Below are 15,028 nucleotides of genomic sequence, written 5' to 3' on the forward strand. Positions count from 1 at the left end.
TTTTAAAATGTAATTTATTTCTGTGTTGCAAAGCTGAATTTCCAGCAGTCTTTGGTGTCACATGATCCTTCAGAAATCACTCCATTGTTTTTCATTAATTATCTAGATTCTGGCAGTTTCATAGAGAACTGAAAATATTTTTAAACTTTCATAACATTGCGTTTTATATGTTTTTCCGGGTTTTATGAAGTCACAATGTTACTCATTTAAATAATCCCCACCCTCGGAATAAGCAAAAAAGGGGGCGAGGCCTGGTTGAGCTGTGCTAGAGAAGACAGTGTTGTCACCATGTCAAAGAAATGCTGTTTTTTCCACCCCGTTTCCAAAACTCATTTGTTTAACCTAAGGCTAACTAACTTAGAGTGGTTAAAAAGTCATAATACGTCATAATGCAACAGGAAGCTCACGCTACAGACTGTCATGAATGCATTAGGACTGTGTATTAGTTATTAAAGGGTTAGTTCACCCAAAAATGAAAAAAAAAAAAAAAAAAAAGTTAGTTCACCCTCATGTCGTTCCACACCCGTAAGACTTTCGTTCATCCTCAGAACACAAATTAATATATTTTTGATGAAATCTGAGAGGTATATGACTCGTCCATAGACAGCAATTTAATTACCACTTTCAAGGCCCAGAAAGGTCAGAAGTACACTGCCCTCCAAAAGTTTGGAAACACCCCTGGCAAAGTGTGGTTTTGGACGATATCAGCATAAATCCTTATAATTTTTTGGTGCAAATACATTAAAGTAACTTGACATTATCATTGAAGACCAGCAATAATAATTTTCATTTTGATTACATAATAATGGCAATATATACATGTCAAAGTCAGACATGCCCCTTTGCCAGCTGTTTCGTAGTTTGTGTTGTCCCTTATCAGTGCAAAATTATCACAAATTAAAAAGGATTCATGCCAGTATTGTCCAAAATCCCTAGCCTGGATGCCAGCCGAACTTAGCCCCGCCCACAACATTTTGAGGTTGGGGAGTTCGGTCTGGACCAAGCGGCAACCTCCCCCTTTCTCTCGTGAAGCCAATACGGAAGTAACTTAAACTGCGATTCATCGACTGGCCGCTAGGGACAGGCTCCAAAAGAGAGCAGAATCTCATAGAGTCCCATGTTAAATTGGCCAAGTTTATAGCAGAAAAAAACATGTTTACAAGTTGGTTCAAATTGTGGTTTTGGTCTATACTGCTATTTTTGCCCTTCATGACAACTCTGAGGGGGGTGAATTTTTTTATAACTTATCCGTTTAAATTATATTAAGCCTTAAAGTTCTGCATAATTAAGGGCGTGGTCACTTGAGTGACAGGTAGATTGCGCTGCTGTCTGTGAGCCGTCATGTTACCTCAGCTGCCGCTGAATTTGGCATCTCAGCCGTATTTGTGCTCGATTATTTTATACAATTATAAAATATGGCTTGCTGCATAATATTTGAGACTGATGTGTGTCTGTGTAGATGTGCATGCATGGGGAAGAGACACAGAACACACGTTGTTGGATCGTGGCATTGGCTGAAAGTTTTGGTTGTGAGATTTACTACAATGACAATACCGGGAGGATATCAAAATCCGACAGCACTGCTTGGATATTATAACTAAAACTGCTGCACTATTTTGAAAAAAATATATACTTTGGACACAGGCTCATTTGTTTGTTAGATACGATCGTATACAGTTTTACAACATAAACGCTGCTCAGATTGCATCCTTTCTTGAAGAACGATGACAGAGAGCAGATCATTCAGAAGAAATGTGACGTTTTTTTGTTTTGCAATGGACACTCATATTTTACCCAAGTGCCACAGAATGGATTCATCTCGCGATCTCTATTATAAAGGTATGAAGTCCCATTTGATTTTCCATGTTGTTATTTGCACAACCAACACTACTGGTGTTGGAGGATCTATATCTTAAAAAACACCGTAGATTGACAGTAAACCTTTAGAACGTTCTGATGATAAAACTTATCTTCATTAATATTTTAGATCGTATCTAAGATAGATAGCTCCTTTGCTTGCTAACATGGTCACGTCGAGCTAGGCGGGCGTGGTTTCAGTAACCAGTCATATCAGCTCAAACCACCTCCCCACATTAACCTCGGTGGATTAACCTCGGTGGAGTTAAACTTGAAAAATTGTGCATATTGACGTCTTTCCGCGTTTGAAACAACATTCATTCTCATGTTCATTCATGTTTATTTGATGCTATAAATGGACTAGAAGGAAGAGATGATCGGTTCACGAGCCTCTTGAGCTGAGGAGCTACAGCAATCTGTCACGATCATGGTCACAACCCATTAAAGAGCCACAAAACGGTTTTTATTGTTTGAATTTTTTTAATAACTACACAGTTTGAAAGCTGGGACTTTGTTTAATATCATAAGTAACCTGCTCTGTCTCGTCTGTTGATGTGTTGTCAGTTTCCTCTTTGCTCCGCAATGTATTTTCCACTCTGTGTGGCGTGACAGCGCCACGACTTGTCGGACAAAGCAACAGTAACTAAGGGGGGCGAGTCTTTGCGAAAGGTCAATTAGTTTACAACAATGATGGCTGTTGAAGAACTGAGATGTGTAGATTCCGCCATCGCGTCCGTTATAGAAGATATCGACAGCGCATTAATTTTAAAAAAGGAACAGAGGACCGCGATCAAGGCATTTGTCGATGGGAAAGATGTCTTTGCCGTCCTTCCTACGGGATTCGACAAAAGTCTGATTTATCAGCTGGCCCCGATGGTCGCTAAGAAGAGTTCTGTTGACAACTATGCGTCGCTCAACATACGTCACTTACTCTGTAGCTCTGATTGGTTGTAGGTCTATCCAATTGAGGTCTTTCCTGGATCGGTTGAAATACGCCCCCATAATCAAAGCCCAATGGAGCAGTATCAGACTCATATTCGAACTAGAATTGAGTATGACCACGTCAGGCTACAAAATCCCACTTTTCTAGAGCGTTTCCAAACTTTTGGAGGGCAGTGTATGTTAGAACGCCAGCTCAGTATTGGCTGACGCTGTACACGTGAGCAGCATGAACCCGGAAGCGCTGCACTATGTCTACAACATAATCTGCGTAGGAGACTGACATGGAAGAGAAAAAATTGTTGCCGTTATTTTTGTTTTGGTGCACAAAAGGTATTTTCCTCGCTTCTATTAAATGAAGGTTGAACCACTGTAGTCACATGGACTATTTTAACAATGTCTTTACTACCTTTTTGGGCATTGAAAAGGTGCAATGACGTTACTGCCTCTTTTAGAAACCTCCTGTATTTCATCCAAAATATCTTAATTTGTGTTCTGAAGATTAACGAAGGTCTTACAGGTGTGGAATGACATGAGGGTGAGTAATTAATGACAGGATTTTCATCTTTGGGTGAACTAACCCTAATAATGTTCAGCTTCTTGCACAGACCAGTAGTTTCACTTCCTAACACCTTAATGTATCATCCGGAGCCTCAGGTATTAATTTTGTTTTGCCTGTAAATGTAAATTAAAAACAAATTTTCATTTTTGGGTGTACTATCCCTTTAAGCTTAGTGAGATGCAATCACCAGACTCTAATTTCAACATCTGTTGGAATCAACTGTGAGCATTAATCAAAACTCCATTTCAGTTAATATGCTGTCAATGCAGCGAGGCGGCTCACGACGGCTCAGAACAGAGCTGTTGAGAACAATGTGAAGGTCTTACATGGAGGTAACATTTGAGCAGGGTGGTATCGATGATCTGAAGGAGTTTCTTGCGGCTCTTGATGGTGGGGGTTCCCTCCATGAGAGGGGAGGTGGTAGAAGGGTCTGAGTCATTCAGCTGCTTCACTAAATGACTGCGTTTCTATCAGAAACACAAAGAGAATGCTGTAACCAGATGAAAAACATTAGCAAAACACGCAAAACAAGTTTGCAAAATCATGAATACCTGTGTCAGGTAATCTATAAGGGCTAGGTGGGCTTTCTCCAGCTCGGCTCCAGACAGTGCGGGCAGAGGGTTGGGGTAGTGCAGCTGTTTGCGGTAGTCAGAGGGAAGGAGGTCTGGATACAGTCCTATAACATGAGTGGGATCTATACAAGAGAAGAATAAATCAGCTTTTACCCATTATATAGGGTGCTGCAGCATTTTCGAAGGCCAAAATTAGTTGCATTTTGCACTTCCTGTTCCACTATCCTGAATTCAATGGGTTTGAAATAAGGTCTGTGGTGAACACAAGCTCAAAATATTTTCATGTTTTATTCAATGATATAAAATATATCAAGTAATAACCCCTTGTGATTTTTATAAAGATTTTGTTTCTAGTTAGTGTATAAATGGACCTAGAGAGGTTGTCGGGGACATTAAACATATCACCGAAAAACATCAAATAAACACACATCTATTCACTAGTTTCTACTACTACTTCTCATTTACGTTGAATGGGTGACGTCATGTGTTGCCAAACTGAATTGTGGGTACCGTTGCGTCACTTCACTCACGTTGCTCACAGCAGAAGTTGAAAACTTTAAGCACCACCAGAGGCATCAGCTGATCAAATCGCCTTATGTAAATACCTTAGCCCAGATGCTAGCCAATTGCATTCATGCAACACTGGAAAGTAATGTGATTGGCTGTTGTTACTATGACGGTCACGTCAATGCCAAGCTTCAGACACAGCCCCCATCAAGCGTTGATGCTGACGCCCCGTGTGAATGCAGCGTAATGGTGATGACGTTGAAGTCATGTGAAGTTTATTTATAGCCTAAAATTGTATTTGGGCTTCAAAACTTAATTTATGAAGATTACCATGATGAACAAAACGTGTATGCATCATAAATTTTTTCTGGTCACAGAGTTTATTTTCTGCAATAATCCAAGAGCCAATGGAAAAATCCTATTGGGTTTTTGTTGAGGGAACCAGAGTGATGCTAGCTTATGGTTTGACTTACAAAACTACATCATCACTGTAGAACTATATTATTCATACATCTTATTTTCCTGGTGCAATGGCACTCTCTAGTGGACAATACAAAGCAACTCAGCCTTAGTCAGCAAGACTTCAGATAATCTGAGGTTTATCTGACACAAAAATGAAAAAAAATCCAAAACTCCAATCTGACCGGTTAAACAGCTGTTGGTATTTTTTTAAACTTTTTTTTTTTAATCAGTCTACCAGAAAGTTTCTCATGAATACTTGAATGTGCTGGTCAAGGAAATCAATTACAACTTAAATCAATTTATTCTTTTCTCATGTGTGGTGCATCATCACTACTGTAACTCAACACACCTGTGCCTAACTTAGCAAACCCCTGCATGGAGTCGTCAAAGCGCTTCTGACAGAATAGGTTGAAAGCATACAGGTTCTGAATGTGATGGATCTGTTGTCTCTTGTCTGCATCTGAATCATCCTTCATTTTCTAAGGAAAGAGGAGACAAAACCCAGGTCAACACATACACATTGTGTACTTTGCATACAGTATTTACTGGATGTTAAAATCAGAGTTTCTCACCGCTAGCTGAAGCGCCAGTTCAAACTGTTTGTCCTGTAGCAGCTGCCGTATCTGGCTGGCTATAGAGACCGGCACCAGACGCCAAACAAAATGATTGCTAGCGACATAGACAACATTTGATCTGTGAAATCAAAGAGGGAAAGAAAGCAGACTCGATTTAAAAATAGACAGATTCAAGCTTTTAAGTGCTTAATTTTTTTTCCTGCTGATGGGGTCACTTCCGGTCTACACCACCCCTTTCAATCCGAACAAGCTCAATCACATCGACTGAGGTGTCTATATGAAGGCTTTTCAGTCTATTTAGGTGCATGTTATTATTTGGGTGCATTTAAACATGGTTAATGTAAAATAGACCTTCAGTCACAATGAAAAATGTTCCACCATGTTTTCCTCTAAACTGAGACTGTGTGCAGGACTCACCCAGCGGAGGTGATGAAACGTGGTCTCTGCAGTTCTACGCTCTGCACCAGCAGTCTGGGTTCGAGGGTGCGGATCTCCACATACCGTGGCAACACTGCAATGATGTATGGTGGCTGGTGCTCTAATGAAAGACATGATGAAACAGACATAATCAGACTCAGAAATGGAAGATGAATGGATTTAAAAATGGTAAAATGCGTTGAAAAGAGCTGACAGTACTACGCCATCACTGATAGTTTAAAATAGATTCAAAGGAGCATAAATATTTAAAAAGCAGCCACGCAAAGAGCAGGGGATTTGTTGAATTGTGGGTGTTCCTAGATTTTTCTGCAGGCACAGATTCTGTGTGGAACGGCTCATAAGCCAATATTAACACAACTCTCACATTCATTTTTTCCATGAATCAGTTCTAATTCATTTTTAATAACTCAATTTGTTTGCATCATCACTCAAAAAAGATTGATTCCATGGAAACTTGTTTCCAGAATTGCTTGATGTAAACTCACAATTGAGAGTTATAAAGTCAGAATTGCGTGATATAAAGTCAGAATTGTGAGATATAAAGTCAGAATTGAGTTATAAAGTCAGAATTGTGAGATATAAAGTCAGAATTGTGAGTTATAAAGTCAGAATTGTGAGATATAAAGTCAGAACTGTGAGTTATAAATTCACAAGTGAGTTATAAAGTCAGAATTGAGATATAAAGTCTGAATAGCTTGATATAAAATCAGAATTGAGTTATAAAGTCAAAATTGTGAGTTATAAAGTCAGAATTGCTTGATATAAAGTCAGAATTGAGTTATAGTCAAAATTCTGAGTTATAAAGTCAAAATTGTGAGATATAAAGTCCGAATTGTGAGTTATAAAGTCCGAATTGTGAGTTATAAAGTCCGAATTGCTTGATATAAAGTCAGAATTGAGTTATAAAGTCAAAATTGTGAGATATAAAGTCAGAATTGTGAGACATAAAGTCAGAATTGTGAGTTATAAAGTCCGAATTGATATAAAGTCAGAATTGAGTTATAAAGTCAAAATTGTGAGATATAAAGTCAGAATTGTGAGATAAAGTAAAGTTGATATAAAGTCAGAATTGTTATAAAGAAAATTGATATAAAGTCAGAATTGTGAGTAAAGTATAGTTAAGTCCGAATTGTGAGTTATAAAGTCCGAATAAAGTGTGCTTGATATAAAGTCAGAATATAAAGTCAAAATTGAATTGCTTGATATAAAGTCAGAATTGATATAAAGTCAGAATATAAAGTCAAATTGTGAGATTGTGAATTGTGAGTTATAAAGTCCGAATTGTGAGTTATAAAGTCAGAATTGCTTGATATAAAGTCAGAATTGAGTTATAAAGTCAAAATTGTGAGTTATAAAGTCAGAATTGTGAGATATAAAGTCAGAATTGTGAGATATAAAGTCCGAATTGTGAGTTATAAAGTCAGAACTGTGAGATATAAAGTCATTTTTTTTTATATCTCACAATTCTGACTTTATTATTTGAAATTCTGACTTTCTATCTCACAATCGTGAGATATTTCATGGCACAAACAAGCTTCCATATGATTCTCATTAGTCAGTTGCAGCATTCAGGGGTGAAATATATCTGAATAAGGACTTGTTCAGGGCACTAGTGCATAACTGAAAGTGTTGTTGCTGTAGTGTTTGTTGCTATGCTGTTCTTCCACATTGTAATGAACTTTTTTCTTAGCGGAAGCTTAAAGATAATGTACAAGTACGATCAATAAAGATATATAATTATCTTTCTAGTCATACAATAAAATCAGTAGGGTACTACAATAATTTAAAAAAACGCCCATGTAGTTTTTTGTATATATCATGACATTGTTATTTTTGCTGGAAACAAGGTTGCTAAGAAACCAAAATTTTAGTTTAGTTAGGTAAATTCCACAATTCTTGAATCCAATTTCGATACCACAGAAAAAAGACAAATGTAAGTAAAAAGTGTAAGGTATCCTATTTTTTCAGTTATTAAAAAAGCAAACAAATGTAAATACAAAAAAAACAAAAAATCAATGTAATTATGTTCAGTTATGCTTTCAGTTTGTTTTATTAAGCTATGTACAGTAAGCTAGTGGAGATTCGATCGTTTATGACATTGGAAGCAATACGATTTTCAACTGCATTTTACTCATTACTCATTTTCCTTGACGATCAGTTGTTGACTTAACCTATTTGATGTAACATGTCTGATAAGTTGCTTTTGAGAACCTGAGAAGCATGTTTGTTAAGACTGACATCATCATACCCATCGCAACAGGAATGTCCGTCCAGTTAAGGGCACATTTCTGAGTGCAGACGCCTTCTTCGTTCAAAACAACTGTGAGGTCATCCTGACCCACCGCTACCTTCCCATCAGCCAAAGGGGCCACCAATGGTTCCAGCTGTTTCCCCGTGGGGAACAGTTCCTTGACTGTGCCACGTCCGTCCATCTGAAGAGAAAAGTCACATGATTGTGTGCACATAGACCATTCACTATACATTTGATAATATTGTACACAAAACTGGAAAGCAGAAAGCTCCAATCAGGTTATCTTTTAGTTCAAGAGGAAACAAAGTGTGCTTAAAAGGTAACAGACTGATGTTGACACTTGTGAGGAAAAGCCAAATATTGGTTTTACAATTTAAGTTGCCAAGGGGCCAGCATGGGGTGTTGACGAAATGATCACTTGCCCTGTTGGGCCACTGTTGTATTGTCGCTGGCTAACGTAAATGAACTTTCATCAGTATTGCAAAGCAAACTAAATATAAGCAGAGCTGCATTTTTTTTTCTTTTTTTTTTTTTTCTCACTTACCCGGATCAGATAGTAGTCTCTTTTGAAACCCACGCATATAGAGTTCTCACACCAAGCCATGGACTTGGGAATGTCTGGAGCAGCGAAATCTCCCTGCAGTAGTGACCAAACAAGATTTAGACTACTGTTACGATTCATCAAATATATTTTGTTTCTGTGTTTCCAAGCCTCAAGCAACCTGTAATTCATGGAATTCTCTGTCCTTCCAGTAATACAGCTGAATCTTCCTCTTGACTGCAACACACATGCGCAGTTTGGCCTCACCTGAGCTGGACTTCTGAAGAGAGAGAAATCAGAAATCAGATGTGATTCAAAAGGGGGACCTGGAGGACAGAGCATTAACAGGCAATGATATTCACTTAAAGTGGTCCCAAAAGTATTCAGGGTATCTGCAGGGGTTTTAAAATCATTTTTTTAAGACCTGCACAAATATAATTACTTCCATTTGAGCAGGGTAGGACAATGTCTAAGGCAACATACTAAAATGTAAAATGACTATAAAAAACACAATTTATCTATACAGTTAAAATTAGGGATGCATTTTTTTTTGGCTGATTCCGATACCAATATTTTGTCACGCAGGATAAAAAAAAAGAAAAAAAGTTTGCTTATTTGAACTTCTGTCATTAAAATAGATTACTGTTTTGATCATGTTTTAAATTAGCAAGCAAAGTTTAAAAACACATGCATTAAGGTATACTAGCTAGCTTATGCTGCATCATCATCAAATCACTTTCATTAAAGGCCAACATTATAAGAGAGGCACAAAGTAGGAAAAAAAATAAATACATTTTTGCTATCAAATATTTCTTATTAACAACATTACTTATTTTACCCAGACAAAAACAGTGGATTATGCAACAGACAGTTCTTTATATCAGCCTTTTTCATGATATTTCTGATATTCTAAAATTTTAAATTGATCAAAAATTGATTTTTTTTTTGACAAAAACAAAAATTTTTTTTCAACATTTAAAACATTTTTAAGACTTTTTTTATGTTTTTACTTTCACGGGGTCATGACATGGATTTTTTTTTTTAATTCTTTTAATATGTTTGTTGAGGTTCACTTAAAGGTTCACTTTTCGAGCTTGATTAAATGCTTTGTTTATAATGAGGAGGATGTTTTAAGCTCTGAAACTTGCAGGATGTTTTAATTGTACAAAGACTTCTAATATGTCAAAAGATCAAGGCAAATTTGATTTCTAATTCATGTCCCCTTTAACACAGGCAGGACTCAAATTTACTTAAATCATCACTTTTTGAAATTTAATAATCACATTATGCCATATCATGATTCCTGTTTTTCCATCCCCAAATTTAAGACCTCATGAAATTTTAATTCTGAATTTTCTTATTTCATTTAAGATATTTAAAACTTTTAAGGAGTATTTGGACCCCTTAAGTCACACTAAGAAGTGAATGAATTTCATTGCATTTCATAACAGAATATCAAAGCAACGTTTCATGTTTAAAACAATGCTGCTTAAGTTTGTCACAGAATTAACTTCACTATTCTGATACTTCTTTTGCAATGACTTTTAATCAACTGCGGCTGCGATTTTAAGAAGATATATGAAGTCAGTTCTATGAAATTTACACATGTCCTCGCAGAGTAATCACTCGCATGGTTCATCGCATTAAATATCTACATCAACATTTCACAAACACAGTCACAATACTTTTTGGGATCACTGTATGCATGGAAAAAAAATCAACAGGCAAGAGGCATTCTTTAACCTACCTGCAGGTCACAGGCAAACAGTGTGGCCCCTCTGGCTTTGGACACCACAGTTATCTGCTGGAACGTCAGCAAGTCATGAACGTGGATGTTATTTTCTGAAATGAAAGAGGGCAATGACACTGCTGACACCAAAACTACACACTTCCATAGTATACACAACACCACATCAATTTGGTCTTTAAACCAAGTTTCTCATATGCAACCAACAAAGAAAGTATATATGATTACACATCATATGACAGTGATACTCACCCAAAAGACTAACCAAAATCTTGTACTGCGAAACCACAAACAGCTGAAAGAGGAAACAGATTATAAGAGATGCCCAGAAGTAAATTCTTTTCTTTAAACATAGTCTACCACTGTCAATTTGTCATTATTTTCTCACCCTCATGCTGCAATTTTTCAATGTAAAAAAAAAAAAAAAAAAGACATTTTTGAAGAATCTTAATGCAGCTTGCTCATAAATATCACAGTTTAAAGTGACCACAGATGACACAAGTCATATGATAGCTGAGAAACAGACCAAAAATTAAGTACTATTCATCTATAACATAACGGAACAACTAGGGCTCTTGATTTAACATGTTAATTTAATGAATTAGTTATGGAAAATAAAGCGATTAAAATGATTTAACGCATTAACGCACACACCCCACCCGAGACCTACATAGGTCATCTTACATTTCACACAGTTGATTGGTGATGAACATGATGCAGGGCAACAACTTACTGTATGATGAAGCCAATTGAATGCAGTTATATGCCCCTAAAATTTAAGGTATAGGGCAAAAATGCCCCTGTATGAGCTTTTGTCTCATATTTATATAAAAGGATACAGTTAAGCAATATCACGAGTGCTGTTTTTTTCCCCAAATAGCACGAGTGCAAATGTGATATTGATTTACAACAGTTCAATAAATAAGACTGTCAGACAGTTCAATAAAACAATATTGTCGGTTTTTACTAAATTTTGTCAACAAAAATTGATTATCTATAATGCCACAGCAGAACTGTTGTGTGTCTTAGAGCAACACAATGTTTCGTTTATGAATGAATCTGCGTTTTGAGCGAATCAATCTGGTGAACCAATGATTCAAAGGCCCATATACTTCATTCCTGAATGAATCAGCCGTTTGAATGAATCGAATGAATAAATGACTCTGTGTCTTCCTCATTTGCCAGTTACTGGCACATTTAGTTTATTTAGATTATCACTTGATAAATAAATTTTGGGAATAGTTTGCCCAAAAATAAAAACAAATCTGTTTATTTACATTTACTCACCCTCATGTCATTTCAAAACCTTTATGACTTTCTTTCTTTTGCAGAACATAAAAGAAGATATTTTGAAGAGTGTTGGTAACCAAACTGTTTTGGTTTGTAAATACATCTAAATACCAATTCAGATGCAGCTTCTGAAAAAAAATCATGGCCGTTGCAGCCTAAAAGTTTGTGTAATAAATTCTATTTTGAATCAAATAAAATATTTCTTTCTAAAGCTACTTTTTTGCTTTTCTCATTTAACACAATAATGACTTTAAATTATCTTTTGGGGGTCATTTCTCAGCCAAATTTGATGTTATTTTGCATTTAGATTAATTCATCAGCACATCATGTTATTAGATTTTAAATCACTTGACAGCCCTAGGAACAACTTAACGGTGCGTAAATAATGACAAAATCTGGGTGAAATCACCCTTTAATGGATGGACTTCTCTATCGGTGCATACCTGCTGAATCTTCTTTGAGAAGTTCTTATTGGATTTCTCTAATGTAACTTCAAACCTATTTGTGCCTGTAATGAAACATAATATCAATTAAACTAAAAATAAATCCCACAAATAATCAATGCTAAATATAAGCACAGCAGCAAACAAAAACTCCGCACCTGCATCTTTCTTGATCCTGTACTGAAGGAGATGACCCGGTTTGGTCCCGACAAGGAGCCAATCATCTGCAATCACAGTATGATTATCATACTAAAAGACACATGGCAAAGCTTTACAAACGAGTTCATGGAATTAAGATGCTCAGTCCATCTCAAGTGGTCTAAAAACTGTAAAGTTGCTTGGCCATTTATTTATTTTTTTTACCTACTGCAGTTGCTTATATTTATATGGCCAAAAAGTAAGATGAAATTCTGATGCTTGTAATGTAAATCAATCTTTATAACAGTATAGCACACTACTGACATAAAATGCATATAAATATTAGCTGTCACTCTATATCTGCCAATAATATGTCTTAGTAAGATGATATTTAAATGCTTAGTTTTATGACCAAATCTCTGTAGTTTTAAAACATATAATGCAATGCAATACAATGATGATTGAGAGATGAACAAATAAACCTTCCTCAAAGCCTAATGATCATATTTGAGACTCACATATGAACATGATTTTTCTGAAAAAATTATGTATGGATAATCAAGTAAACATAAGTTGCTTCAGTCCAGTAAGTGTTCATCTTGACATATTACCAACAATATAAAAGTTGTAGATTGTGTACAACAGATTTTTCTGCAGTTTTGATCATGTTGATTATTTAGAGGCCTTAAAAATTGCATATTTAATATCATACAGTAGGCTTATAGGGTTAACATACCCCTTTGTAGACGACATTGATTGACATGGCTCTAAAAATCAATGCACCCTTCAACATGGAGGTTGTGATACTCTTTCAGTTCAGTGATGTTTTTCCTTTATACATGCTTGCTGGAATCAAATCTCAAATCACGTACAATGACACTACATTTTCAAAACCTTGAGAGCTGCCCAGCTAATAAAATACCTTGTAGTTCAAATAGTGTAATAGTTGTTCTTTTTTCTTGCTGTGACTCAAAACCTGGTGATCTGCCTAACTAGACAGAGGTTTTGGACATCAATGGCTTGTTTCTGAGTCAGCTGACCAGCTCATAAGGTTCTGAGACATAACTGGGAAAAGACAACTGTTCCACTATTTGATAAACAAATACTTTTCATGTTCAGAAATCTGTCTAGGTAGAAATACTAACTAGATGTCCATATACGTTGTCTATGTAAGCAGCTAAAATGATTTTGAGAAACTACTTTACAACTCATTGCGAAAATGTTACAGTATGTCGACCAGATACAAGGTTTTTGAGACACAGTCATTATCGACGAATGAAAACACGTTATCAATGATACCCCATATGAGTGTTAAAGGTGTTTAAGGAAATGGAAATGATGGAAAGGGAAGCAGAACTCACCCCATGCCGCCAGACAGTCAATCTGCAGAGGTAATTTCTCCAAAATAGGAACCGGTTCATATGCGTCATGCATACTGGAGCTCTTATTACTACCAAACACACGTAGATAAATAACCAAAAATTGTAAAATAGAAAATAAAAAGGCCGACCACTGTAGAATCTGCTGCCAGCTGACCAAACAATAGTAAACAAACAGAATATAGCAAATCCACTACTACACAGCAGTCATGTCGTTAACTTCTTTGTTAATCAGCTTGACTTTTGTCAAATGTCCCAGAATTGTCCCACTCCATCCTTCTTGAGTCCTCTGTCGGTCCAATGTCTAAAACTAAGCGAGAAATCACTGAAACGCTTTTGTTTTTGTTTTGTTGTTAATGTGTCATGAGCATTTGGCTAGTTAGCTTCCATATTTTACCCTTTAAACTCGCTAAAACGCAGATCCTCGAATTACAAATGTGTTTCATCCCATTGTTCTGCGAGACGCTGTGGTTTGTTTCAGTTTTAACCGTTTAATTGTCCGTTAACCTGAACTGATATCGGACAGGATTCAGTGTTTGACAGCTAGCAACGAGCTCTCCGTGCTGCGGGAACTTCCTGGAACTGTGACGAGCACGTGACTGTGAGAGCTCGTGAGAGTTATATTAAAACATCACACGTGAAGCGCGTGCACCCTGCAGCCCCAGATGATTGAAATTCCACACATAAATCCCTTACAAAACCTAAATTATATTATTTATTTCCTGTAATGTAATGATGCTTATGTATGAATATATTTATGTATTTTAAAATAGTGATTAAAATTATTATTTTAATATTATCTCCCTTTTTTCCAGTTACAAAACAATTTGACGTTCACACAATGAGTCAGTGTGTTTGGGACGAACATGTGATTCCCAAACTATCCTGTTCTCAGCAGCTTAAATGTATAGGTGTGTCCAAATATACATAATTTCATACTATACAATAGGCGAAAACACCACATGAAAAGTATTTTTTAAATAACCGTTAAATTTCTTCTCTTCTCCAATGACGTGTTTACTGGCGCGAGGGCGGGACAACCTGTCACTCACATGAGATCCACCAATAGCAAACCACAACCATTAAAATTAATTCCCCATGGACAAAAACAAGTTCCAATACCTTTTTATTTCTTGCCATTTTGGATTTTGATTCTCACATATTTTGTTTATCATGATAATCTTCACAAATGAACACAACTTTTATGAAAACAATTTGAAGCCTAAATACAATCAACAGAAGTGAAAAGCTAAACATAGGGTATAATACACTATGGTCACATGACTTCAGTGTCACCACCATTACCATTGACAGATCTTTCAGTCTT

At 36.4% G+C, this 15,028-nt stretch overlaps 1 protein-coding gene across 1 annotated transcript in view; it reads right to left on the minus strand.

The window, feature by feature from the left end:
- vps39 (VPS39 subunit of HOPS complex) overlaps positions 1–14,309 on the minus strand; it is a 29,878-nt gene extending 15,569 nt beyond the window's left edge. Inside the window, exons 1-13 of the mRNA XM_048190523.1 lie at positions 13,684–14,309; positions 12,343–12,408; positions 12,185–12,249; positions 10,704–10,746; positions 10,452–10,546; positions 8,886–8,984; positions 8,708–8,800; positions 8,161–8,344; positions 5,892–6,012; positions 5,472–5,592; positions 5,249–5,378; positions 3,910–4,052; positions 3,685–3,825 (exon numbers count right to left, since the gene is read on the minus strand). Of these exons, the coding sequence (XP_048046480.1) occupies positions 3,685–3,825; positions 3,910–4,052; positions 5,249–5,378; positions 5,472–5,592; positions 5,892–6,012; positions 8,161–8,344; positions 8,708–8,800; positions 8,886–8,984; positions 10,452–10,546; positions 10,704–10,746; positions 12,185–12,249; positions 12,343–12,408; positions 13,684–13,756 (1,374 nt within the window). The 5' untranslated portion in view covers positions 13,757–14,309. The remainder of the gene's footprint in view (positions 1–3,684; positions 3,826–3,909; positions 4,053–5,248; positions 5,379–5,471; positions 5,593–5,891; positions 6,013–8,160; positions 8,345–8,707; positions 8,801–8,885; positions 8,985–10,451; positions 10,547–10,703; positions 10,747–12,184; positions 12,250–12,342; positions 12,409–13,683) is intronic.
- Between the last annotated feature and the right edge of the window lie 719 nt (positions 14,310–15,028).

Source organism: Megalobrama amblycephala, linkage group LG5, assembly GCF_018812025.1.
Source record: "Megalobrama amblycephala isolate DHTTF-2021 linkage group LG5, ASM1881202v1, whole genome shotgun sequence".
Classification (NCBI taxonomy): domain Eukaryota; kingdom Metazoa; phylum Chordata; class Actinopteri; order Cypriniformes; family Xenocyprididae; genus Megalobrama; species Megalobrama amblycephala.